Source organism: Callorhinus ursinus, unplaced genomic scaffold, assembly GCF_003265705.2.
Source record: "Callorhinus ursinus isolate GAN/ISIS: 27379988/994484 unplaced genomic scaffold, GSC_fseal_2.0 scaffold2, whole genome shotgun sequence".
Classification (NCBI taxonomy): Eukaryota; Metazoa; Chordata; class Mammalia; order Carnivora; family Otariidae; genus Callorhinus; species Callorhinus ursinus.
Genome location: NW_027397064.1, coordinates 742005 through 769415, shown reverse-complemented (window position 1 = coordinate 769415; position 27411 = coordinate 742005). Strand labels below are relative to the sequence as shown.

Sequence of the window (27411 nt, the reverse complement as noted above, 5' to 3'; positions counted from 1 at the left end):
TAGCCAGTCTAACACATAAATGGAGCCATTTCGCTGAGAAATGTAAAGATTTTTCTCCTTTGATGGTCACGCAGTGAGTCATGTGATGACAAATGGCGTCAAGAGGAACTTGCTGAATCAAGCCTTCACCCAGATAACATTCATCATGATACAGACCTGCTAACACTTGAAGGCTTTCCCAAGCAGGAATTTACAGTCAACTGTGAAAGGCAGCCAGGAAACAGCCTATTTGCAAAATCATTCCCCAGCCCATCCTGAAAGTGTCCCTCCTCCTATGTCGCTCAGCGCCCCGGAGGGCAGAACCCAGGGCCTGCCTACTCGGGGCCTGGATGCCGGCCACCACTGCCTCCCTGCCGGGCCCCTGGCCCCAGCGAGGACCGTCACCAGGCCCTCCAAGACACCGCCTGCCACAGAAGGCCCCTCACCGGGTGGCGCCCTGGCCGTGCCACATGCACGGGAGGGTCTTGCCATCACCAAGATGGGAAAAGAGATGGGACGGGTGGGTTGCCCAGGTCGGCTCAGGAGAGCGGCCAAGACCACAGCGCCCCGCCAGGCCGGCTGGGACAGCGATTGGAAGCTCGCTGGAGGGGCGGGGGGAGGGCAGCGCAGCCTTAGGCTGCTTCCTGTGCTTTTCATGAAAGGAAAAAAACATCATCTCCATCTCCATCTGTTTTCTTTTTCAGATAAAATCTATTTTAGGACAGAAGTATGCGTTCCACTTTACCGTGCTCGCCTCCCCCGGTGTTTGGACGTAGCCTCCTCCGTGGGTGGCTGCAGCTGTGGCCGCGGCTGTCCCTCCAGCGCGCTCAGAGCCGGGCAGGGGTCCGACCCTGGGAGCGCCTCCCGCTCTGGCAAGCCCAGGGAAGCCTCATAAATAAAAGTGTGCGAGCCCCGCAGGTGGCCCGCTGCTGTCCGGGGCGGGGCGGGGTGGGGCGGGGGGGGCCACCCCCATCTCCCCAGGGACCGGCCCGCTGAGTCCCGCCTTCCCCCCTCCCCCATGCCCGACTTCTCCCCCCGGGGCAGCAAGCACACCCCTGAGACTTGGAGCCGCGGAGTGGGTTAGGTCTCCGGTGAAGGAGGATCTGTGTTAAGTGAAATGACTTTAAGACCCTCTCCACAAGACAGATGGGGCCCTCGCCATTCAGGTCTGGTGGCCCTTCGGGACCGTCATTCCCAGACGGCGGCCCGCTCAGAGCCGTGGCAGGGCTGCAGGGTGCGTCAGCCTGCGGTCCACACGGCCGCACATCCCGGGCGCGCCGGAGCCACCACGGGGCCGCATCTGGGTGCCCCGCGGTTTGCCCCCGTCCCATGCCCACCGGCGCAGCCCCGAGCATCACCGCACAGCCAGATCTTTGCGGTGTAGCCAAAGCCACAGGCGGCCAGCCCCAGCCCCCCGACCCCCTGCACAGCCTAAGATTCAGCTGTGCTGAGTCGAACGGCTTAAAGCAAATGTCGACTCGGCGTTGGTGACAGGAAAAGAAAATACACAGCTAAATATACGATGAAAGAAAAAATTCCTCTGGCCCGCGTTCAGCGATGAGGACACACACGTCTGTCAGTCAGTCAGCACATGAGGTGCATTCCGGGGGGTCTGTCCCCGGAGACCGTCCCCGATGGGAGCAGGAGCAGGATGGCGGACCTCGGACGCCCCCTCCCAGCCGGCGCCCTTTTTTAATTCTTCCCCCGGACCCACAGCTCCGCTTGGCGGGAGCCTTGGGGACGGCTGGGATCTGATTCAGGGTGGTGTGTTTTGAAATACTGGCAGGATTTGTACGATACTAGGTAAAATCAGGAAACAACAACAAAGGGCTTGGACAACAACGAACAGAGAAAAAGAGAGACCTGGCCTGAGCTACGCAGGGTAAGTGTCTTTCCCTGTCGATGGCGGCTGCTCTGGGGGAGGGCCGGCGCGCCAGGCTGCAGGCCCGCGGGCACCGCGGGGTCTCTGCGCAAACACCAAGGGGGCACATGCGGGTGGGGACGCCAGCGCGGAAGATCCGGAATTTTCAGGGCGACCCTCTGCAAGGGTGAGAAGACAATATTCTCCCCATAGCTCACAAAACTGGCGTAGTCATGGGCGCATTTCCAGGCCCCTGTGTCCACGAGAATCGCCCGCCCAGCCGCTGGCGGCCATCGAACGTGCCAGCACCGTGTCTGGTCTCGGTTTCTGATGCAAGCTGGCATTCCTCAATTTCTCAGGCTTGGACACGCACACATCTCCTCCTGTAGCGGCCGCCACACTGGGGGAGGTGCTGGCAGGCGGGGGCGCCCGGCACAGCGGGTCCCTGCAGGTGGCCCTTAGCAGCCGGAAGGCGCGCTCCTGAGGGGTGGGGGTGCTGGGAGGCCAGGCCACCGTGCTCTTCGAGCCAGGAGAGTTTTTATATTCTAGGATGACACAATCAGAACCAGATGTTCCTCCAAACAGGGGAAGGGTCAAGACAGGGCCACACTCAGGCTCAGGGGCACGGGCTTGAGCGTGGGGTCCAGCGACACCGCCCTTAGTCCTCCTTCTGGCTTCCCAGCTCTGCTCCCTCTCTCCTGCTGTCCTCCCTCATCCCCTCACCCTCTCCAGTGCCCCCCGAAAGCCTCCCAGCTCCAAGATAGCCTCATGATCTCTCAGCAAAGCTTTCCCAGTGGCTGACTCAGCCCTTGGTGTCCGATTGCCAAATTCCCAAACCAGTGCCTCACTGTGAGCCAGGCGATGGGGTGAGAGGGTCAGGGTTGCTGGCCAGGGCATCGGAAGGCTGTCCTCAGGACTCGGGACCACTGTGGTCCAGCTGGGGGTGTTCTGGGGTCCAGAGCCTGCAGCAGAGGCTCCCCGGGATGGCAGCAGGTGGGCCCTCAGAAACAGCAGGTGAGCCCCTCCCGTCGGCCTGAGCCCCTTTTGCTCATCCATCCGCCTCCAGGCTTCTCCCAGGACATGGCAGCTAGTCACGGTGCACGGAGCCCTCCCATCCACCCTGGAAACCTGCAACGCCCCTGCCTTCCTCCGAGCAACCCCCCTCAAGCTGTTCTTCCTTCGGGAATCACAGACAAGGACCTGCTCTGCACCCCCTCCCTCACCATCCTAAAGAAAGAAACGGACTGACCGTTGGAGGTAAGCCTGTGTGCAGGGAACCCCGTGAGCACAGAATCCATGGGCCTCCGGCAGCACCACCCAACAGACCCCTCAGCGCTGAAGCAAATGTGCTGTCTCTGGGCTGTGCGGGACGGCAGCCACTAGCCACACGTGGCCGTTGTGGCCAGGAGTGTGGCTGGTGTGACCAAGGAACTGGCTCTTTCATTTCATTCACTTTAATTAATTTGGAGTGGATTTAAATAGCCACATGTGGCCAGAGGCAGCTGTATGGGACACAGAAAATGCCACAAAAAGTCAGAATCAAGATGACACGGGATTTAAAAAATGTGAACAGCTGGTGAGACATGGGCATGAAACTGGTATCTGTAACTGGAGAACGTTAAGCATTCTGATAAACTGTTGATGTAAGTATCAATGGCATCTGCAAGTGACCAAGTATCACCCAAACCTGCAAAATGTCCCAGGCCGCAGTTAAAGAGCCGGGCTCCAGACTCCCCTAAGGAGGCACTGTTCACCTAGGATTTGAGGCCCTAAGCGCAGACGATAAACTCTGATGTTAAGACCCTCTTCCCAGAGGCTGCCCTGAACAGACGTGAGTTGAGAGTTGACCTCTCAGCCCCAGCCAGGCTGTTGAAGGTGCAAATCACAAGGCATCTGGAATGGTGGGTTGCAGGGGTGCAGGGGCCAGAGACACCATTCTGGGCAGGGAAGCATTTCGTTAATGAATAAATAAACGCTTAATTGATGTTTCCTGGAAGTCATTTTTCCCAAATTTAAATGGCCTTATCAATGAGCTCATCCCCGTTCCCTGCTGCTGAGGAGGCTGCACGGCGCAGAGGTCCCCATCAAGAGGTTGTGTTTCCAGAGTCCCACCTGTGAAATGGGGGTGGTGACGGGCCTACCCACCTGCAGGGCGGGTGCTGGGACAGATGAGCGGGCATTGGAACAGTGCCTGGAAGCGTGCCTGCCCGTGGTGAGCTCTCCCTGCGTGTTCTCTATGTGGAGCGGTGCTGGGCCAACAGCAAAGGCTCAGGGGCAGCTCCCACGCGTGTTGGAGGATGGTTTCCCCCTAGCAGAGGTTCCCGGGGCAGGGGGTGGCGGGGAAGGAGAGAGAAAATCCCAATCAGACTCCCCACTGAGCATGGAGCCCGACATGGGGCTCCATCTCACGACTCTGAGATCATGACCTGAGCCGAAATCAAGAGTCAGACTCTTCAAGGACTGAGCCACCCAGGCGCCCCCAAGAGACGTTTCCTTTTATAACAGTTTATACTGAGGTACGATTTATATACCGTAGAAACCACCCATTGTGAGCGCGTACAATTCAGTGATTTTCAATACATTTGTAGAGTTGTGCAACCATCCCCACACTGCAATTTTCAATGATTTCTCAAGCATTTTCATCACCCCAAACCAAAAAGTTCCCTCGTGCCCATGTGCAGCCAATCCCTGCTCCCTCATGCACAGCCCGAAGCAAAGATTGATATGCTTTCTGTCACCATAGATTTGCCGTTTCTGCACATTCTCTGTGAAAGGAATCATATGATGCCTTCCACATCTGACTTCTCTCACTAAGCATGATGTTGTTGACATGCATCTAAGCTGTGGCATATGGCAGTACTTTGTTTATTTTACCCCGAATAGTACCCCATAGTCCGGCCATCCCACAGTGTGTTTGTTCAGGCACCAGTTAGCAAATATTTGGGTTGTTTTCAGTCTCCTATGAGAAAACCCATTTGAGCATTCTCCTACACGTTCTGTGTGACATGTGTTTTCATTTCTCTTGGGAATCTTATTAGCCCGTTCAGGCTCTGTGACAAGTTCCACAGACTGAGTGGCTTATAAACAACAAACATTTATTTCTCGAAGTTCTGGAGGCCAGGAGTGCGAGATCAGGGTGCTGGCAAATGTGGTATCTGGTGGGGACTCGCTTCCTGGTTCATAGATGACGGTCTGCTCACCGTGGCCTCACATGACCAAAGGGGTGAGGAAGCGATCGCGGTCCCTTTCACAAGAGCACTCCCGGGAGCACTAACCCCATTCTTGAGGGCTCCACCTCGAGACCCCTCACGACAGGCTACCTTCTGATCATCATCTTGGGAGTTAGGAGTTCAACATAGGAATTTGGGCGGGATGTAGTCACACCACAGCAGGTATGTACCTAGGAGTGGAATTGCTGGATCACATGGTAACACTAGACTTAACATTTCAGAGACCTGCCAAATTATTTTCCAAAGTGGCTGCACCATTTTACACTCTCAGCTGCCATGTGGCCGTACAATAGAACATTCCCAATAGCAATGGATGAGGGTCCCAATTTCTCTACATCCTCATTATCACTTATGGTTGCCTATCTCTTTGATGAGAGCCATGTTAGTGGATGCGGTTTCTCATTGTGGTTTTGACTGTGTTAACCTTAATGACTAATGATATTGAACACCTTTTCGTGTTCTTATTTTGTACATCTTCTTTGGTGAAATAGCTGTTTATATCTTTTGCCCATTTTAAATTGGATTATCTGTATTGATTTATAAAAACTCTTTATATAGCCTGGATTCAAGTCCTTTACCAGATACAACATTTGTAAATAAGTTTTCCCAGTCTGTGGCTTGTCTTTTCATTTTCTTAATGATGTCCTGTGACAGGAAAACGTTTTTAATCTTGATGAAGTCCAATTCATCATGCTCATATTTTTATGGACCATGCTTTTAGTGTCAAAACTAAGAACTCTTTGCCTAAGTCAAGCTCCCAAAGATTTTCTTTTGTGTTTTCTTCTCAGAGTTTTAGGTTAGGTCTATGATCGGCTTTGAGTTAATTTTTGTGTATGATGTGAGGCCTTAGATATACAATGGCCCTAGAACGATTTGTTGAAAACTCTCCTTTCTCTATTTCATTTCCTGTCATCTTTGTTGAAAATCACGTGAGCATAAATGTAAGCATTTATTTATAAACTCTTAATTTTTATTTCAGTGATTTGTATGTCTACCCTGTGCCAATAGCCACATAGTCCTGATTAGCATAGATTTAGATGAGCAGCCTAAGTCCTTCTAATGTTGTTCTTTTCCAGAACTGTTTCAGTCATTCTGAGGCCTTTGCCTTTTCATATAAATTTTACAGTCAGTTTGCCAATTTCTAAAAAAGAAAAATTCCTGCTGGGATCTTTATAGGATTTCATTGACTCCATAAATCAATTTAGGGAGAATTATGATCTTGAGGATACTGAGTTTTCCAATTCATATACATGGAATGTTTTTCCAATTATCTAGATCTTTAATTTCTCTCAGCAATGTTTTATAGTTTATAATGTACGAGTCTTTGCATTTCCTTTGTTGGATTTGTTCCTAAGTGTTTTTATTCTTTTTTGAGGCAGTTGTGAATGGGATTGCTTTAGTTCTATTTTCTGATAGTTTGCGGCTAGTATATAGAAATACAAATGATTTTTCTGTGTTGATCTTGTATCCAGTAACCTTGCTGAACTCATTTATTAGATTTTTCAGTTTCTGTGCATTCATTAGGATTTTCTACTATGCCAGTTTGAATAATAGCAACAATAGTTTTACTTTTTGCTTTCCAATCTAGATGCTTTTCACTTTTCTAACCTTATTTCATTAGTTAGGACCTCTAGTCAATGTTAAATAAACATGGAGAGAATGGATATCCTCACCTTTTCCCAATCCTGTATGGAAAGGGTTCAGTCTGTCACCAGTAAGTATGATCTTAGCTGTAGGATTTTTAGTGCCCTTTATAGGAACAAAAAAAAATTCCATTTGATTCCTCATTTGCTGAGATTTTTTTTAAAAAACCATGAATGGGTATTCTATTTTTTTATGTGCTTTGTCTGGGTATATTGAGATGCCCATGTAGTTTTTCCCCTTTATTCTATTAATGTGATGTATTACTGCCTTGGAAAGACTCACTGTTTTCCTTTACACACTCACACAGAACACTTTTGTGACAAGATGTGTCGGTTTTCCCTACATCAAGCAATTCTGTGACACCAGCTGGGTGTTCTACAATTCAATTCAATTCAATTCTGACACTAATGAGTCAGTACAGACCCCACAGGTGAAGGACTCAGTCCCACAAGATGGACCCCTCCCCTTTAGATGCCAATTGCAAGTCCAGGTTGTTACCTGTGCTGCTGACTGGCTTCCTCCTCAGGTTTGATAATTTGCCAGAATGGCTCACAGAACTCAGGGAAATACTTATGTGGCCTCAGACTCTGTGGTTCTTTTACGTACAATGCCCATACACAGTCAAAACTTGCAGAACAGATAAAGCAGCAGGAAAATGGCACTCACACTCAAGAGAAACAATAGTCAATAGAAGCAGACCCTTGGATAACCCAAAATCAATGGTAGAATTTAGACAAGGGCTTTAGTATAACTACATTAAATAAATGTAGAAGAAAAGATGGAAAAATGTATGAAAATGTGGGGAAATTCAAGAGAGAAATGGAGCAAGTATTTTCCAAACCACACTAAACTGGGAGGCAGGGCGTGCTGAGAAGAATGAGGGGAGCGAGTCACGGAAACTGACACCCCTTGCCTTGCTCATGCAGCTGGATCTGTGGAACTCTACCCCAGTCCCACTGACTTCCCTCCTTCTGACTGCCAGCAAGAGGGGTGATGCTCGGACAGGGCTGACCCATCATCGTCTATAGTGATCACATTCATGCTGTCCCTTGGGCAGGGGTTCTTCCCACGTGGATTTGTGTCCTTCCCTCTCCCCCTTCTTTGTGAGTTACCCTCCCAGGGAACTAGGCCTCAATTTCATAGCAAGACCAAACTGCATTTATCTTAGAGTTACCACCATGCCCTGGAAAACTACACTCCCCAGGTTTCTTTGCACCTGCTGTTCTGGATGCAATCTAGGTTGAGACAACTTGTAAGGACTCAGGTGAGATTTGGAAGGCAGAAGTGAGTTGCTGTGGCCACTGCAGCCAGGGTTAGGAAAAGTGTATGTCCTGGTGGCCAGAGTCTATAACTCAGTGTTTGGACACCAGCTTGGCAGGTGAAAGACAAATGTGGCCAAGGCAGCCATGTTAGCAACAACGGGTTCCTGGTCTCGGTCTTGGCTTCTGGTGGGACATCTAAATCAACAGTGCATGTGGAGCCCTGATGGTCACCCCTCCAGCCCTTGGTGAGTTTGAAATCCTATTGCCTCTGCTAAACCCCCTTTTTGCTCTTAATGCCTGAAGTGATTTCTATGAACCTGTGATTGACACATCCCCCTTGTGAAGAAAAGCCCCACACTCACTTCTGCTTACATATCATTGGCAGAACTCAGCTACATGGCCACAGCCACCTGGAAGGCAGGGTGGGAAATCTCGTCCTTTAACTGGGTGCATATGGCCCCAAATACAGTAGTAGTTGGAAAGTGGAAATTGATCCCAAAGACCCTGACAGGCTGGAATGGACACCTGCAGCTATAAAGCTGAAATGTCCCAGGTGTGGGTCTGCCCTGCCCATGCTAGTCAAGCCCCCAGCAGAGCAGCAGACTGAGAGTAACTGGGTTTCCCTCCACCAACTGCTGGTGGACCTGCTCAGGCAAGCAGGTCCTTGGGGGCTCCATTTCCTCATGGTAAAAAGGAGGGGTGCATTGGTGCCTTCAAACCACAGAAGTTTATTCTCTCCCAGTCCTGGAGACCAGAAGTCCTAAGTCAAGGTTTGGTAGGGCTGCGGAGGATCCTGCCTACCTCCTCCAGCCTCCTGGGGCTCCGGACAGCCCTCAGCTCGTGACTCCAGTTTCCATCTCTGTCTCCACAGCATTTTCTCTTCTCTCTGCTGTGTGCCTCCCCTGGGGTCTCTTCTAAGGACACTTGTCATTGGATTTAGGGTCCACCCAGCTAATCCAGCATGATCTCACCTCAAGATCCTTAACTTCATTATGTCAACAAAGACCCTTTCTCCACACAACATCAAATTCAGTTTCCAGGGAAGGGAATTGGCCACCATTTAACTCACCACAAGGGGGTTCAGACAACAGGACCTGCAACTGAAAATGTGTTGGTGCTGACACCATGCCTACCACCCTGCGGGTCCCCCACCTCCATCTGGTCCTGTTCTCTCCAGCTTCTCCCTCTCAGCTCTGGTCACCCTCACCCCTTGTGATCTTACCCAGTGTCTGCTTGCTGGGTTCCTCTCAAGCTCTAGACTTGAGTTTCAGGTGTCTGTCTGTCAGTGTCTCCAACTGGAAACCCAACAGATAGGGCAGGCTCAGCTCATGCGAAGTGGGGCTCTCCCCCTGCGCTCACTCAGTGATGGAACCTCGGCATCTCCCTCCTCTCATTCCTGCCCCACACTGAAGTCACCAGGAAGCCCACCCCAACACTTTTTTTTCAAATTTATTTTTAAAGAGAAAGAAAGAGCACAAGCGGGAGGGGTAGAGGGAGAGGGAGAGAGAATCTCAAGCTGACTCTGCACTGAGCACAGAGCCTGATACGGGGCTCTATCTCAGGACCCTGAGATCATGACCTGAGCTGAAACCAAGGGTCAGATGCTCAACGGACTGCACCACCCAGGCGCCCCCCCCTTTTCTAAATGTATCCAGCATCTGTTACTGGAATTAGCTTCTTGAGTGGACAGTTGCAGAAACGATGCCAGACCTGAAATTCAAAGGCACAGGCCAAGCTTTCCTGGGGCTCCAGCTCGAGCTGAAGGGGACACAGCAACTGCCAGAGCCGTTAGGCTGGGGTCTTACACAGAGACCCTACTATACACAGAGAGCTCCCCCAGGATTCCCACTGGATCCAATATGCTAATGAGGAAAAGCACCTCCTCCTGATTGGTTGATGTTGGCAGGCAACCCGGCCAGCTCATTGGTGGGTTTTGGAGCCTCAGTTCATTTCTGCACCAGCAGGGTAGGGCTGGGCTGTGTTTTTAGGTCCAGCTTGTACTCTACTGGGTAAGAGAAGGGGTTCAGATGTAGCAGCCAATAGCAAGTGCCCCAAGGGCACCCTGGTTTTCACATGGGGCTTGTTCCTGTGGTCCCTAAGTATCTCATGAGTGTGCCACCCCGGGACAGCTCCATCTCTGGTCCACTGCCTGCACCCAGCTCCTAACTGCCTCAGCCCTGCCCTCCCCATGCTGCTTTCCGCACAGAAAACACAGCGCACCCCTTCACCTCAAGTCAGACCACCCCTCTTCTCACAGGGTCTCCCTCAGCTGAGATTGGAAACTTTACCCACCCGACTGCCCCCCTGACCTACCCCCCACTCCCCCAATCCTGCTGCCTAGAGCGCCCTCCCTGGGGTCCCTTCCCTGGTCCCCCTCCCAGGACCCCCTCCCCGGAGTCTCCTGTCCAGGACCCCCCCACCCCAGTCCCTCTACCTTGTGTTGCTGCACTGGCCCGATCTCTCCACTGAACAGAAGGCTGTCCCACTGTCTGCCCTCAACCCCCACCCCTGGCTCTACTTTTCCTCCCCCTGGCCTGCCTCACCTTCCAGCACGCGGGACAAGTTCCTTTTCTGTTCTGTTGTGTGTCTGGCAGAATGGGAGCCCCTCCACTGACATCTGTCCACCGAGTGTCCGGCGCACCCTTCAGCAAAGGGCAGGGGGGTTTGGCCAGGTTGTGGGGCCATCAGGAGCAGAGCCACTGCAGGGTCCAGGGTGTGGCCTGCAGTCCAGCCCCAGGCAGAGTGCTCCCGGGATCCTTGCTGCCTGTAAAGGAAGGGCTGCTCCCTGGGATGCTGGGTGCCCCCTGGGGTCCTCCAGCTGAGCAGGGGACAGCTGAACTCCACCGAGGGCCCTAAGCCTCCCTGCTACCGTGAGGAGTCTACGTTTCTCATTTCCCCCCGGACATTGGGGAACGGCTCCAGATGCCGGACTTTGGGAGCTGCCCCTCCAGCACCTCCATCACCCAACCCCCGTCAGGGCTCAGGGCCCCCAGGGTTAAAGTTAGGCTGCAGTTCCAGGCAGCACCACCAGGTGGCACTGGGGCTGCACAGGCCTCCCCAGCAGGGCCTCTGCTGGTGGGGGGCTCCCCACAGGCCCCCCCTTCCCCACTGCCCCCCAGACACTAGGCATCTCTGGTGGATGAAGTCTCCCCAACCCTCGGGAAGCCCGGGGAGTCCAGCGTCCCCCCCGCTCCACTGCTGCCTCTTGGCCCTGGTGAGGGAGGCCAGGGTCCCACCCCCACCCCCAAGTCGAGAAGCCAGGGAAGACATTCCCCACACGCTGGCTCCGGGCAGCGGTCTTTGCAAATCCATCAGGGACAATTAACAATGTGTGCAAGTGTCTTCCACACTTGGTCAGAGGGACTGGACATATTTAATTCCAGGACAGCTGCCTGGAGTCATGAATCCCAGGTCCCCGGGGCTGAGAAGGCAGCTTTGTTCCCCAAGCCAGTGTTTTTGGGGGGTCAGGATGAGCTGGACATTAGCAGGCCCAGTCCAGGAGGGCTGTGGCTTCCTGTGACGCCCAAGCCCAGGGCAAGGGCAGTGGAGGCAGGGTCCCGGTCCCACAAAAGCAGACGTGCCAGGGTGTGTCCCGGGCCCTCCGCCAAGTGGCCTGGAAATGTCAGAAACGGGAGCTGCTGAGGGTTTCCCCACCGATAGCCCTGAATGCAGAGGTTTGGCAGCATCCTCCAAAGGACCGTTGGCGGGCATCAGGGGTGCAGGTGACTGGGGCTGCTGGGTTGCAGGTGGCGTCCCCTGGCAGGACAGACCCGACAGGCTCACCACTCAAGCAGTGGCCAGGCCCTGGCGCTCGGCCCGGCAGCGGCTGGCTGCAGGAGACGGGGCTTTCCTGTTGAGACCCACACAAGCCCCCCGGGCAGCCAGCAGCAGGGCCTGGGGCGCACCCTGGCCATGAGGAAGGGGCCTGGGACTCCAGGGGCTGCTCCCCGTCTGGCTCCTGGCATCTCCTCAGGCTCCTCTCTGGCTTCCCGTCACAGAGGTCCATGATGGCACCCAGCCCCCTCCGTGGCTGGGGCCACGCTCTCTCTGGGTGCCAGGGGAGGACCCGTCCTCACCTCTTGCAGCTTCGGGGGTCCCAGGGGTTCCTGGGCTTGTGCTGCATCCCTCCAGTCTCCGCGTCCACAGTTTCACCTTGACGTGACCTCCTCCCTCTTGCCCCTGGGTCTCTTCTGTCTCTTAGAAGGACACTCGTCAGGTTTCTCACCCTGGTTAATCCAGAATGACCTCATCTTGGAATCCTTGACTAGTTACACCTACAGAGACCCTTTTTCTTTTCTTTTTTTTTTTTTTTAAGATTTTATGTAGTTGGGAGAGAGAGAGAGAGAGAGGGCAAGCATGAACGGGGGGTGGAGCAGAGGGAGAAGCAGGCTTCCCGCGGAGCAGGGGGCCCGATGCGGGACTCGAGCCCAGGACCCCGGGACCGCGACCTAAGCTGAAGGCAGACGCTTCACTGACTGAACCACCCAGGCGCCCCAAGAGACCCTTTTTCTAAATAAGGTCATGCTGATAGGTACCAGAGGTTCGGACGCGGGCATTATCTTTTGGGGGCCACCATTCGCCCTCACTGCCTGTCTCAGTGGGGAGGGGCTGGCTGTCAGGAGGCAGTGCCCAGCCTCCACCCCGCTCGGTGCAGGCGGGGCCACCGCTGGGTCGTGTCGTGGGTTTAAGGAGCCCCCGCCACCAAAACGGAGCACGTTCCCCGAGCAGGTGGTGCTTCTGTGGTGCCCGAGGTTGTAAGAGGGCTCGTGGGTAGGAAAGCCTGTGTTCTGTGCCCGAGCGGGCTCAGGGAGTGCTGAACACACCCCGGGCAGGTTCTCCCATGGCGGGAACTTGGGGCATGACGCTTGTGTTGAGGGGTAGTGGGCACCTGGGCAAGAGACCACAGCTGGGGAGGCCCCCTGGGCTCAGGCCACCAGTGAGGAGGCGGGTGCTGCTCAGGAGAGAAGCAGGTGGGCCAGCCGAGGAGGGGAGCCATGGCAAGAGATGTGGCCGGGGACCCCCAGGCTCACCTGTGTCCGCCCCCACGGGCGTGAGCTCCTGTCCTCACAGCCTGAGAGGTCGCCATTCTGCTCTCTCCTTCCACGATGTACCTTTGTCATACTTCCCCCTTCCTAAAATTTGTCTCATCGCCGGCAGCACTGTAAGTGATGGTCGCGGCAATGTGGGCTCCCAGGAAGCAGGTCTGAGACGCTGGCTTTATGGGGAGCTGCTCACGGGCTCGGCCTGGGCAGAGGGAGCTGCGGAGCGGCCACGCGGTCTCCATGACGGCCTCAGCCCAGGGGGACCCCAGCATCAGGGACTCCCCGCCCCCACTGCAGGGAGCGCTGGCCCCAGTCCCGCCTTAGGGCCCTGGGGTGCAGGCCGCGGGCTGTGCCTCCAGCAGGACAGAGAGCCCTTCAGAGCGAGACAGCACCCGGGCGCAGTGGGGTGATGAGCCCTTGAGCTGTGGGGGCTCAGGACAGCTCCCCCAAACCTGCTCCAGGACAATGCCGGGGGGCTGGAAGGACACCCCTGCTGCCAGGCAGCTGTCCCCCCGCCACGGACAGAGCCTGTGGGCCCAGCCGACCCGGGGTGGGGGTCACCTCCATGCACCGCGATGCCCTTCTGGGCTTGGGGGTGGGCGCTTGGGGGAAATGTGCTAGAAAATGGCGCATTTTACATTTGTCGTTGGAACAGCTGTTGAGACAGGTGCTCTGTGGGACGGAGGTTGGGAAAGGTGGCTTGAGAGCACATCTTCCCTCAGGTACATAGATGTACTCGGAGTGATGCATGTTCTTTCTCTCAGGAAAGGAAGACGATACCCACAGAGCGTTACTCGCAGGTGACCCCTTCGCCTTCCTCTCGGGATGTGTCGTTGGAGGCACACCTCGGCTGCACGGGACCCTCGTCCTCCACCCGCGCCCCACCCCCACGGCCACCCCGGATGCACGCCGCCCGCGCACCCGCCAGCTCCCAGCTGTGAAATATTTCCAGGTGTTTCCCACTTTTCATTAAGTAATGCCAAAACGAGCATCTGTGCAGAAAGCATTTTCTGTAATTAGATTTATGTCCTTGGGACAGAATCCCAGAAGTGAAATTAGCGGGTGGAGGCACAGACATTTGGAAGGTTCTTAATAAATATTTTCACGTCTGTCTCTAGCCGTGACCTTCCCGCCAACAATGGCTTTGTGACTCACTGGTGTCCGCGCACCTTTCCCAGCATCTCGGGGACGGAGCCGTGTCAATACAGACAACCTCCAAGAGCGCTTCTCTCCACGACTGTGAAGATTACTCCCAAGCTTTACTAGTTTTCTGTTTACCAAACGATTGTATCTCACCTTCTGTCACTTTTCTGTGATTTTTTAAATGTTTGTATGAGCTTTGCACAGACAGGGGACGCCCCGTTTCCCCTTGCTCAGACCGTCCGGATGGGCTGCTCTGTCTCTCCAACACCAGCATCCAATTTTCGTTCGAATCTTGACCTGAAATTGCATCTGCGGCCCCGTGGTTAGGAATTAAGAGTGTGGGTGTAGTGTTTCTGCTCTGGGTGGTGACTGCTCAAAACTGCAAACAAGCCAGGTCCCACTCACACATCAGGTGCCGTTCCCTGCCCCGTGAAGATGTCAAGGGACTGGAGGGGCCACCCGCCCACCCTCTCCTTTTACAGATTAGGGAACTGAGGCTGCTATGATTCAAGGCCATCTCTGCCTGACCCCCCTTCCCAATGTGGGATCTGGGAAGACTTCGCTGGGATGGGGCAGGGCTGGAGGGAAGCTCCCGTGGTGGGGGTGGGTGGGTATTGCTCTGTGCCACCGCCCACGCCTGGTCTGCACCCAGCCCACCCTGGGTGCCTGGGAGGCTCCACGCGCTGGGCCCCAGGCTGGGGCAGGGCCATGGAGGATGCAGGGCCTCCTCCCAGCTGGCCTTGTCCAGTGGTGAGACGGACCACGAGGGGGTGGTGAGACCCCCACGGCCAGAGGCTGTGCTTGGGAGGCATCTGGTTCCCAACAGGAGCTGGGAGGCTGAGCCCAGGGCGCTCGGTCCCAGAGGAGTGGCTTCCTGATCTGATCCTACTAAGGATGCCTGGGGAAGGGGGGGAGAAGAGAGAAACCCTAGTGCACCCCTCCCTTCCCCGTGGGTGGGCAGGGTGTGTGTGCTGGGGCAGTTTGGAGGGGGCCACCCGCATCTAGTGGCTGGAGCCCGGCAAGGCGGCTCCGCACGCTTGGGTGGGCAGGACAGCCCGCCCCGGAGGATGGCCTGGCCGCGCACGTCGGCTGTGCTGAGCAGACGAGCCCCGGTCCAGACGCCCCAGTGAGTTGTGCTGGTGGGGCTCGTCCTGCTCCAGAGCCGCTGCAGGCTGTGAGTCGAAGTGTGGTCTGGGGCCCAGACGTCACTGATTCACAGGAGGGGCCAGTATCCCAGCAGCCCTGAATTCGGATCCTCGCCCTGCCGCTTGCCGGCTGTGCACGCTTGCACAAAGTATTTGTGCGGCAGCCTCCTGGGGTGTGCCGGGTGTAGGAACACTCCTGGCCGCGGGCTTTAGCGGAGCTGATGCAGGGTGTCATACGCATGTGCTCGCAAGGGTGGAGCTCGCAAGGGTCCTCAGCACCGCCTGGGGCCCGCGCCGCGTGTCATCCCCGGCCTCAGGCGTCCTGTCAGAATCAGTGATGCCTTCATTTCCTAACTCCTTAAATCTGGATTCCAAACCTTTCAGAGGCCGTTGGGGTGGCCCTGTCTGCAGCCAGACAGGCCAGGGGTGGGGGGCGGGACAGGCTCACACCTCCAGGTACGCCCACCCGTGTGCCAACGGCCCACGAAGCCACGTTCCGCAGGTGCTTGGAACGTAATCGAGTGCTCACCACGTCTCCCTTGGGAACATGTCTCACGGGGCAGAAATATGCCGTGGGGCTCGTTCCTCCTTTAAACCAGGCCTGCCGGGCTGTTCAGACGCGGTGAGCTAGCCCGACTGCTAATGCCACTTGCCGTCAGCGTTGCGTGGATGGCGGAGCGCCCTCGGGGGGCCACAGAGCTTGGGCTTTGAGCAGACAGACACGTCACCCTACAACACACTTCTGAACAAGAGATTCTAACACAATTCCCTACTGCACATGCGTTTATTTGCGTGGTTGCCAATGGTCCCCGGAACCACCAGAACTCTTACTATTGTGGGAAACTCCTCCTTCCTACCAAACTGGGCGTTGAGGAAAACTCGGCTTAGGGTGAGATACAGAGGAAAAACAGATTAAAAGTAAACTGTACTGTCGCTGGTTTGTGGGCCCTAAGTTCTGCCATGTCTTTCTAAGGAGCTCCAGGGCCTCCCCGGGCTGGCGAGCGGCCGCCCTCCCCTGCGTGATGTTCGCACCAGGTTTCTGCCTTGGTGAGCTGGAGTCTGGCGCAGGGACCAGCTCAGAGCGGTCTCCAGGACCTCAGATCCCCTGTGAGTGGCCTCCCCGGTGGCTCCTCACCCCGAGCTCGTGAAAGAGTCAGCCAGTCACCCTGTAGATGATTTTTTCTTCATTTCCGCGATGTACTCTAGACGCTGGTCTGGCCTCTCTTTGAAAAATCTTTGTGTGTTTCTGTAATGATTCAGCCCCAAGTACTCCTCGGCGCCACTGCTCCGTGTGAGCAGACCCCGTGTTTCGGGCTGCCCGCGTCCTGCCCCACGCTTATCCCGACGCTCCGCTCCCACCCTGGCTTTGGGGACGTCTTTTCTGATACGACTGAGCACGTGGCCGACCCTCAGCGTGACAGGTGCTGCATCGTCCTTGGGGGACAGCACTTGCCCGATGGACACCAGGAAGGGAGAGCCTCTGGCCCGCAGTCGGCTGTCCCCATCAAGAGTGGGGTGACACCATACCGTGTACATCTTTCTAAGAACACCGTTGTCTTGCAGGTTGAGATATTCAGCTCCCAGAAAGGCCCTGGTGCCTCGATGTCCCTCCTGTGCCTGGCTTCCATGGCGGTGATGCTCTGTCTCTCAGTAACTATTCTGTCTTCTGTACAAACAGGACCGCCATGCCCCACCAGGCCCGGGCTCACCTGCAGCGCAGACCACACCTCCAGCCCCCTTGCTGTCAGCAGTGCCCAAGGTACGGCCAGAGGTTTATGCAGAAAACATGTGCACAGAGCCTGGTAAGGGTCCTTGAGGAGCCCTTCTGGGTGCTGAGGCAGGTCCTTGAGAAGGCTCTAGAAGGTTCTAGAAGGCCTCAGGAGGGGTGAGGGATGGTCCCAGCCAGTAGGAGATGGGACCTCTGGGAGACTTCGGTCCAGCTGGTCTGGACCTCTTCGCTCTTTAAGGACGTATCTCTGTCAAGCTGTGTGTGTATGGAGGTGGGGGTAGAATGTATTTAACAGCTTTTGAACTAGGTTTATACTTTCTGAGGATGTAGATACACGTGCAGCTCCCTTTGAGTGGTTGCCTCAGGCCCTGCGAATGTTTGTGGGGGGCCTGATAGATCCCTGCCACCAGGCCACACACTGTCGTGCGTGTCACTGCCCGTGAGTAGCCTCAAGCCCCCACTGTCGGTTAGGGATTCCGGCTGCCTTCGAAGACGGACCGGACCCCTGTTGATAGGGAGACTGCATCAGGGACATGTGACACCCCAAAACCACACCCAGAAGCTTGACGCGGGGCAACCGGGTCCACACCATCAGTATCATTCTGTTTTACGGGAATCAGATATAAAGACACTGAGTCTTTCAGTTCTAACACAATTTAGTTGCAAATCCAAGCTTCCGTTTTCATGCACTCAGTTATCAGGGGATGTGGAAGCGGTATGAGAGACTGAGAGCGTTGTCCCCGTTTTAGCTTCTGCGCACAGTCCCGGACACGCTCCTGGGTTGGAGCGCCACACTTCTGCCCAGCACTCCGGACCGGAACCTGCCCTGCCCTCCGAGAAACAAACTATGCCGTCCCCTTCACGTGGGAACGAGCAAAATACTTCAATCTGCCGAGGGTTTATCTTAAATAGGAATGTGAAAGGCATTTTAAAAATAAAATTCGTCTTACTTATTTAAACTGTTTAATACTACTACTCTTTTCTTTTTTTTTTAAGATTTTATTTATTTATTTGAGAGAGAGAGAGAGCACACGAGAGGGGGGGAGGGTCAGAGGGAGAAGCAGACTCCCCGCCGAGCAGGGAGCCCGATGCGGGACTCGATCCCGGGACTCCGGGATCCTGACCTGAGCCGCAGGCAGTTGCTTAACCAACTGAGCCACCCAGGCGCCCCTACTCTTTTAATTCTTGGTGGGAAGATTGTGTATCCGGAAGCCGAATGAAAAGCCTTTTCCATCTGTAGCTGTGCCTCGGTGTTTACTTTTTGTAGAAAGTGTAGGGCCCAGAAGCTTCACAATGTTTGCTTACCTATTGCCTCTGCAAACACTCGGGAGCGTCACCGTCCTCCAAGCCTTCGCGGAGCAGTGGGCCCCGTGGTCACGCCTGCCTCCCACGGGCCCTTCTGAGGCTGGAGCCCACGCCCCGCCTGCACATGCCGCAGACGGGGTCTGTGAGCGCGCTGGTGTCTTCCGCAAGCACATTGCCGGGGAGTAAGGAGGGAGCTGAGCCCACAGGGCAGAGATGTGAGGGACGGGCCCATCTGATGCTATGTGAGGTCCCGGTTTGAATCCTGATGAAACCAAACCGAGTGTAGAAACGACTGGGATGATCTCAGTGCCGGCTGGGTATCTGATGTCAGGGAACCGCGAGGTTTTAAAGCACGATGCGGTGTTATGTCACATTTAAGGAAAAAGTCCGTCCCTTCGAGGGACGACTACTGAAATACATACAGATGGAGGAGGTGCATCTGGGACTTGCTTGGACGCCAGCCTGCCCGTGGGGAGGGGTGCAGACCGAGCACACCTGGGGCGGGCCCCCAGCTGCCGGAGCAGGCGGGAGGACACGTGGGATCGTGGGGCTGCTATCTGCACCTCTCTCATGTTTGACTTTTTCCATTGACAAGAGAGGGAAGAACCCCAGGGCAAGAAGGTACTTGAAACTTGCACTGGACAAGGGATGGGCACCAACATATATCTTAAAAACTCTACTTCCCAACTCTCATAACCAACAGGTGAATGGGCTGAGAAGACTGAGCCCCAGAATGAATCATTCAGTCCACCTGTTTGTGGAGATCCTAGTGTGTTTCAATCTCTGGGGAGACAGGAGTGACCCTAAGGGGTTCAAAGCTTTTGTTCCAGTGGGCGAGGCCGACCAGCTGGCAGGAGAACGACCCCGTCCGGGGCGCCTGCTCAGCGTCCAGCCTCAGCAGGGTCAGCCTGGCTCCGGCGGTGGGGAGCCTTCAGGGTGGAGCAGGGGGAGCGGCCTGAGAGAGGTGAGTGAATTACCAGCATATTCTGAAGGCAAAGCTGCTGGGGTTTGCAATAAACCATATTAAGCCCGGCCAGGCCAGGCGGCTGGTTCTGCCCGGCATGGGTGTGGTGTGGACGCCTGTGGCCACCCTCGCTCCCTGAGTGTGGACTGGCCTCCTGACTGGCTCCTGAGTGATGGCATCTCACCGCCGAGAGCTGGTGATAAAAGGCTGTGGCTGTCTTCAGGGTGTGCTCTCCCTGCCTCCCCCGCTCTGGGGGCCGGTGGCGAGGCGGTCCTGAGGAGTGGCCCATGTGGCGAGTGAGGCGGGTCTGCCCACCACCGGGGGAGTGTGCTGGAAGGGGGTCCCCCACGCGAGCCCTGCCGACAGTGTGACTGGCGCCTGGGGAGGGACCCTGAGCCAGAGGCGTCCCGCTGAGCCACACCCGGGCTCCTGCCCACAGCAAGCAGGCTGGTGACCGCTGGAGACCCCACGCTGCTGTGCACCACGTTTATGAAGGAGACGGCCGGGCAGAGGGAGAAGCCCGGCTGTGAAGCAGGCCGGGACCCACGGGGAGGGGAGAGAATGGTCCCCGCCCCCCCATGCCAACTGATCAGTCACTGAACGTGGGGGCCCAGGAGGGGTGTGGCCTTCGCTGGGGGCGTGGGGCAGTCACTTGGGGGTGGCAGTGTGCTGCTGGGGGCCGGGCAGCTGAGGGGGGTTTGCAGACTCGCCGCCTTGGTGGGGGGCTGCGAGTGTTTTGGGGAAGAAGATGGCGCAAGGACATTTAATGAGGAGCTGCCCATGGGACCTGCCGGTGTGGGCAGAGGGTGCCAGGTGCACTGTGGGCCTGGGCCCGGGGGGCCACATGTGTGGGTTCAAGTGAGTCCTGGCCCACGACAGGTGGGCCCGGGGTGGGGGCCCTGGTGAGAGGCAGCGAGGACGCGAGCACACGGCAGGAACCAGAGATGCTGTTTTATTTACACCACAAGAGCGACAAGCTGTCTGATGAGGTACAAAACGCTGGACTCCGGGGCAAGTGGAATGGAGTCGGCCGTCAGAGGAGGACACCGTCGTCGGGGAAAACCCGCCCACACAGAACAAAACAAGAATGAGAAAACCAAGAACAAAATCTCCAACTCCACTGAGCAAAAGAAAGAACCGTTGGAAGGTCCAGACGATCAGAGAGAACGGATTACATTACAGAAGAAAACAGGTGGCCACCACTGCGGCGGACCCCACGTGGAGCGCGCTCAGGTGCCACGGGGGCCGCGGCATCGCGACCCATCTGTAAGAAGCTCTTGGGTGAACAGGGTCAGCCCCCCTTATATATATTATATATACGTCTCATAAACTGGAAAATAGCGCCTCCACTATGGGGCACACACACCGAGAACCCAAACAAACAGAAACTGTCCGCTTTCTTCTTCTTCCACTTGGAGACGTTCAATCCCGCCAGACTTGGCCGCGAGCCGTGTGGGGAAGGAGCGCGTTTTGGTGACAAGGGAGACGCGACCTCCTCTGGACGCCAAGTTGGACTGTGAGCCGCGGCGCTCCCCCCCGGCTCACGGCTGCGCGGCTGCAAGTGAACTCTTAGCCACGCGTCATCTAGAAGCAACGAGAGAGTCAATACAGCTGTGCGGAAAGGGGCGCTTTCGGGCCATGGGCCGGACCGCTCCTCTGTCGGGGTCGCCGGCCGCTGGCCCGCCGGGCCCTGTGCAAGAGCAGAGGGGACAAACGAAACGAATGCCTCCAAGTCAACTGAAGAGAGACGGGCAGTTCGCCTTGACTTCTGTGTCGTTTCCCTACAACACTGTTTCCACATAAATACAATAAACTCTATTATTGGTATGTCACAAGTGCTAGATAAACTTTTCTTAATATGACAAATGTGTTAAGTAGTCCTTTTTAGTTTTCTTACAATAAAAAGTACAATTTCTTAAGAATAAGTTCAAGAAGACGCAAACGTTCCCCCCCACCCCCGACTCGCCTTCAAGGTTTCGTGTGGTTTTACAGAAAAATTCCCATCTTTTGTATCTGCAAATGTCGTGAGAGGGGAACCAAAAAAGGCATTTTTTTTCTTCTTCCCCAAAGCTGCCGAGTTTGGCGTGCAAAATCTGTGTACAATATAAAGACATGCCGGTCATAGAGTCCATGCAACCTCCAGCTGTAGGAACTTAAAAAAATATATTCATATATGTTTATATATATATTTATATATGTATCAATGCCCGTAAAACACGTGGGCCCAAAAGTCTACAAAAAGAATGGAATGAGCACATGGCTGTGACCAGTAAAGAAGGAATGTTCTGATCGAAAGTAAAACCCAGAAACGCTGCCGCCGGCGCCGCGTTCGTGTCCGAGCAACGCCCGGCGGTCCTTCCTCTGGAAACAGACTTTTAAAAGAAGTGGAGAAAAACTGAAACACTCTGACAAAGTGGCCCTTCGGGGCCGAGGGGCTGGCGGCCGCCTGCTGGTGGGGCTCGGGCACGTCGTGGCGCGGCTGGAGCCGAAAGGGCGGGCGCCCCGTGTCCCGGCGGCGCCGTGGGGTTTCCCGCGAAGGGACATAAAGTGCTCGCTCGCTGACCCCTGGCTGGCCAGTGCCCCCGAGGCCTTTGCAAAGGAAGAAAAAGGCTAAAGGTGCCGGGGCCAGAGAGGGGAGGTGAGGCGCCCTCCCTGACGTGGGGTCCCGCAGACCCTGGGGCAGGCCCTCCGCCGCCCGCGCTGGCGGCGGGTGGCGGGGAAGGGCTGAGTGTGTCTTTAAAGAAAAGAAAAGGCTACACGGTAATGCTTTAAGCACATCTATGGCGCTGGAGTGAGCTGACCAACGCAGCATGCTCCCCTGCCAGGCCTCTCGGCGGAGGGTGTCTCCCCGAAGGAGACCGGGAGTGAGCCCTCCGCGGACAACTCCCTCACCCAGTCAACCGTAAAAAGCGTGAGATGACCTCTTCCTCTCTAAGAGCCACGGCCGGCAGGCGGCAGGGGGTCCCACAGGCCGTGCAGGGGCCGGGCCCTGCCGCCGCGCTCACGCCCTGATGGCCCCGATGGCCGACGTGGCTCCCACACACCGGCGCCTCCCGCCGAGGTGGGCTTCCGAGCAAAGTGGGGTCAGCGGGAGGAGAAAGCCACATGGGCCCCGAGACCTTTCTGTCCTGCTCTGGGACTGCCGTCCTGGGCCGGACCACCAGCATCTCGACAACCAAGCCAATCCAAGAATTTGGATTCGTCTGGCTGGAAGTCCGGCTGCATCAGTGTCTCCTTCAGAAGCTACCCTGTGAACGGGACCAAACTCAGGGACGTGGCTCGGGGTTCCCTCCTATGGGAGCACTGTGCCTGAACCCGGTACATGCTTTGGAATGAAATTGGTGGCTTCAAGTGCTGGAAAATAAGTTACCAGTGAAAAGTGACGGTCAGTTACTGTCAACGAGAGAAAGAGCGAGGACTGGCTGCCCTGGTCAGGAATCCGTGCTGTCCCTGCAGGCTCGCCAGGCAGCAGGGGCCCCTCGACTCCCCGCAGCCACAGGCTCCAAAACTCGGGGCCTGCTGCTTCCGGTCAGGACCCCGGCCATGAGGCTGCAGCGGGGAACACCCCCAACAGGTGTGGGCCTCACTCGGGCCCCATGCATTGCTGACATGCTTTAAAAGGTCTTTGGAAAACTGAATTTTAAAAATGCTGTCCTGACAACGCGGTCAGAGAAGTTGAAACAGGAGTTTCGTGAGTGCTGACGGCCCGTGGTGTCTGGCGAGCGACCTTGCCCACAGCACGGCGGAGGGGAGGACACAGCACCCCTTGTAATACTGCCGATGTGGGGGGAAGAGGAGCCCCCGGTCTGGACGCAGCCGTGGGGATGGAGCCGGGACAGACGCCCTACTGGCATCGCCGTGGAGACCGCGTGTCCCCCAACTCGCACAAGCTCACTTCCCGAAAACGGCTGCCACACAACACTGCTCACTGTACAGAAATAAACAAGGATGAAAATGATAAAAAAAACACAACCTTTAAAAGTTAAAAAAAATGTACAAGCAAGAAGTTAGAAAGAAAGTTTAGACATTGTTACCATTCAGGAAACTGCTAAATGGTGAGAAAAAATGTAAAATTCACAAAACAATGCTTATTCAGGATCTCTTCGTGAAAAATTCATACAAAAATCAACAGCAAATTTATATTCTTTGCTATAAAAACTCATTAGGTACATATGTGCACGGAGGCTTGGAGCGGGAGGGGTCCTGTCCGAAAAGAGCGGAACGAAAGCACACACCTGCCGGGTAGCTGCCCAGTGGCGAACGTGTTGGCGATCTGAAAGCTATCCAATCTGGAGTTCAAAAATACGTGAGTTTCAAACGAGATCCCTTTCCGTAAGCACCTTGATGTCTAATTCACAAGTCGTTCATTCGCCAGGGACCTTTACGATCTGCATTTATTATATATATATACTCTTTCTATAAATGCATTATAAATATTTTATCAAGATTTCATAAGAATCAAGTTTCTTAGCTTGGAATACATTGGAATATATATTATACATATATATATTTATTTATACCTAAAATTTAAGCAATACTTCATGCTACTTGCTTTTAATAAAAAGCATTCCGATCATAACACTGGAAGTGTGCCTAGGACATGCTTCACAACCAAATGGAGATGCTCAATTGTTAAAGGATGTACGAGAAAAGAACACTTTGGATTCATTTAAAATTTGTTGGACTTCAAAACCCCCAACAGTATTTGCCACTTTGCTGGAACTACCTCCGTTTCTCTTAAACAGCACTGAAGTGAACCCGGGCTTGCAGGCCGGTGGCCCCCGGAGCCCCCCACCCCGGGCCAGCACGCAGCCACAGGAAACTGTCCCACCAATTCCTGCTGTTTATTTTTTTCTTAAGGCATTGTTCCTCAGACGTCAGAAAACCCAGCCACAAAAATCCATCAGAGCAATAAAAAAAAGGCACAAACTCGCATCTTCCGATGGCTTGGAGAAACCAAAGCCAGTTCCCGCAGGCTCGCGTTTCGGTGTGCGTCCAGCTTTCCCCCGCACGTGCGCCGCCCCGGCCCCCCACTCCACCGCACGCCCCGCCGCATGCCCCACGGCGCACCGCTGGGCTCCGGGACGGGCCAAAGCCCGAGAGAATGTTCTCTTGAACAAAAGAAGCTACAGGATGCGTTGAGTGGTTTACACGGAGACTGTGGAATTGTGGGTAATAATCAACTGTAAGCACCAGTTTTCATCGAGTCTGTTTTGTATTATTAGATCTTTGATTTGCGTCTTCCTTCCCTCGTGGCCACGGAGCGGGCAGCTCTGCCGCGAGCCGCCACAGGCTTCCTTCCTCCGCGGCCTCTGTCGAGGGAGCCGACAGCCCGGCTCCCAGTGGGTCCCGGTCCGCGCAGGGCCGCCCGCCGGGGAGCCGGGCCGGGCGGGCGGAGGCCTCCCCCTGCCGCTCCAGCCGCGGTCAGAGGACGCGGGCAGGCCGCACACAAACAGGAGCTTTGTCGGCGGAGCTTCGAGACGGGACAAACAAACAAGAGGCCCGCAGCTGCGCGGGAGGCTACAGCGGCGGCTCCTCCTCCATGGGCTCCTCGTCGGGTCTGCGGCGACGCCGGGCACAACAGAGACACAGAGCCCGCGGGGTGAGGGCAGTGCCACCCGCCGGCCGCCCGCCTGCCGCGCCCCCTGCCACCCGCCCCTGCCCCCGGACGGCGGCCGGGACGGGGCCCGCTTGGAGCGAAGGCTCCCCAACGGTCCCCACGGGCCTTTCACGCAGGAAAGAGGTGGCCGTGGCGGGACCCCTGCCCTCCGTCCCTCCATCCCCCGCCCAGCTGGCCGCGCACGAGGCAGGGCCGCGTGGAGAAGCCACGTCCCGGCCACGACAGCTGAGGCCCGGGCTGTTGGCAGAGGGCGGCCCCGTGGGCAGCAGGGCCCGCCGGCAGGGCAGAGACGCTCACCTCTTCTCGGCGGGCTTCACGCCCACGGACAGCGAGGCCATGGCGGTGACGGTCTCGGCTTCCTCGTTCTCACACTTCTGGGCCTCTACCAGTGAGTGCCCCACCGTGGAGCAGAGGCGTGGCAGGGAGCGCCAGTACTGGCCTGGGCGGAGAAGCGTGGTTACTGGGCCTGCCGCCGCTCGAACCCGACTCCACTAGAGCCGTTAAAGGCACGTCTTCCAGGAGCCAGAAGCCAGGGAGCACCTGGCTCACAACTCACAAAGACTGGGCCCCTGGGAGAGGCGGCCAGTGGAGTCGGTCCTCCCCGAGGCAGGGGCGCCTGGGATGGGGTGGAGGTCTGGGGGGCCTCCACCGGGACCCTCAGAGATGAGGGGGCCCCTCAGCATGAGGGGAACGAGCAGAGGGGCCAGGCCGGAGCTAGTCACTCGGTGTCTGCTCACACACAGGGCTTCTCAGCGGGGAGGCTGGTGCGAACCCAGCGTCTGCACTGGGGACCACGGCGCAGACCCACCTACGGGACAGTCTCCGTGACTTGGGTCACCCCATGCCCCCGGGCGGCCCAGGCAACTCACTGTGGATTTCAATGACTTTCTCCATGGACCGGACCGCATTAGCGTTGGGTCTCTGCTGTAAGACCTTCTCTGGGAGAGGATCAAGCTAGAAAATAATATAAAAATACACAGTGAATGTACACGATGTCAATCCCCATGTGCACTACAAGGGGACAAAGTCGGTTTCTTGAGTGTATTTGTGGACAGAGAAGAAGAAAAAGCCAAACATGGCTTTGCTATTTACCGTACGATTTTTTTTTTAAAACAAAAGTAGATTTATTTTCTTTGAGATATTTTCTCAGGGGACCGTCAGGTGTATTCGTGAGCTCCTGTGTGAGTGGACACCGCATCCAGGAGCGGGCTGGTGCAGAAGGACGTCTGCTTGGGACCCACTGAGACACCATCTACACCACCACACAACATGAGGGAAATAATGAGAACTTCTGGAAATACCACTTTCACGTCTGTAGTCCTTACAGATAAGAATGCCTGAACATCTACTGATGATCTTCTTCACAAAATGGGGAAAAGGTAAAAGAAAGAAGACAGCGAGCGGAGTCGCGGAGTCTCTCCGAGGGGGACCCTGTGCTCCCAGGGTCCTCTTCGGTGCAGACCACAAAGGCTCATAAGGAAGCCTAAGCCAGTCAGAGACCCACAGGGCACGCCGGGAAGTCTGCAACATGACAACTAAGCACGCTTGGGGAAATACATCATGAAAACACAAAAATAATTTTAAAAAACTTTAAATAATTAGACAAGCCTACAACACTGGGGGAGATCTACTGGGTTCCAGAAGGAAGCTGGAACTGCCCGGGGTGGTCACATATCCTGGGACAGGCTGGGGGCCATGCAGGCCTGTGTGGGAATGACCACAACCCTCCCAGGGATGAGCCAGGCTCATGCAGACGACACACCCGCAGACACCTGGTGGGGAGAGGTTTGTTCTTAGCCTGGGCTCTGCAGAGAAGGGAAGCGTCGGCCGCAGTCTCCCTGAGAATCTGCCTGGTTCACACGCCATAAGCGGAGGGGCTGGGTGCCTGGCAGAGCAGCCGTGGGCCCCCTTGTGAGGCTGCTGCCTCGTGCTTTCAGTTCAGTTCCAGAATGCTTGAGTCCCCAGCCAAAACCATCATAAAACACAGAAGTCAGCCAGCGTGGTCTGGGCTCCAGAGAAACCAGCAAGGTCTCCAACACCAGCCTCCAGTAAAAGGAGCCAGGCTCCTGGTCTTTTCCGAGGCTGGGGCGGGCAGATTTTAGAAGAGCCTGGCGCGTCCTGCAGTACCAGAGACGGAGGGAGCGCTCAGGAAGATGACGGGCAGGCTAAAGGGATGCACATGAGGCCAGGCGGGAAAGAGACCACAGCACGGTTCTGGACCATAACTCAGAGCGTGGAGCGTCCAGGGGTTGGTGCTGATGAAAATCAGTGACTGCATAAGTAACAAGGAGGAGATACATGTTCCTCAAGAATTCTTCCACATAATTTGTGTACACATGCCCTCTCCAAGAGGTGGAGTGGAGTATCTCGAAAAACAAGACATACGCTGAGGTAGAGTCTACAAAGTACCTGACTGGCGTTCTTTGCTGAAAATTATCAATATTTCAAAAATGACAACCAAGGGAAGGCTCAGAGGCTGCCACAGCC

At 55.7% G+C, this 27411-nt stretch overlaps 1 protein-coding gene and 1 long non-coding RNA gene across 12 annotated transcripts in view; one reads left to right on the top strand and one right to left on the bottom strand.

The window, feature by feature from the left end:
- Positions 1-1729: 1729 nt before the first annotated feature.
- LOC141374551 (uncharacterized) lies at positions 1730-14072 on the top strand. The gene is made up of 3 exons (XR_012381554.1): positions 1730-1861; positions 2907-3097; positions 13783-14072. It is a non-coding gene; the product is annotated as an uncharacterized lncRNA (long non-coding RNA).
- Positions 14073-20240: 6168 nt separating this feature from the next.
- Positions 20241-27411, bottom strand: part of HDAC4 (histone deacetylase 4) — a 258026-nt gene continuing 250855 nt past the window's right edge. For all 11 annotated transcript variants that reach the window (XM_025888741.2, XM_073905783.1, XM_073905787.1 and 8 more), the window contains 3 exons: positions 25794-25878; positions 25222-25363; positions 20241-24864 (listed from right to left, as the gene is read on the bottom strand). In XM_025888741.2, coding sequence (XP_025744526.1) covers positions 24825-24864; positions 25222-25363; positions 25794-25878 — 267 coding nt within the window. In that variant the 3' untranslated portion in view covers positions 20241-24824. The remainder of the gene's footprint in view (positions 24865-25221; positions 25364-25793; positions 25879-27411) is intronic.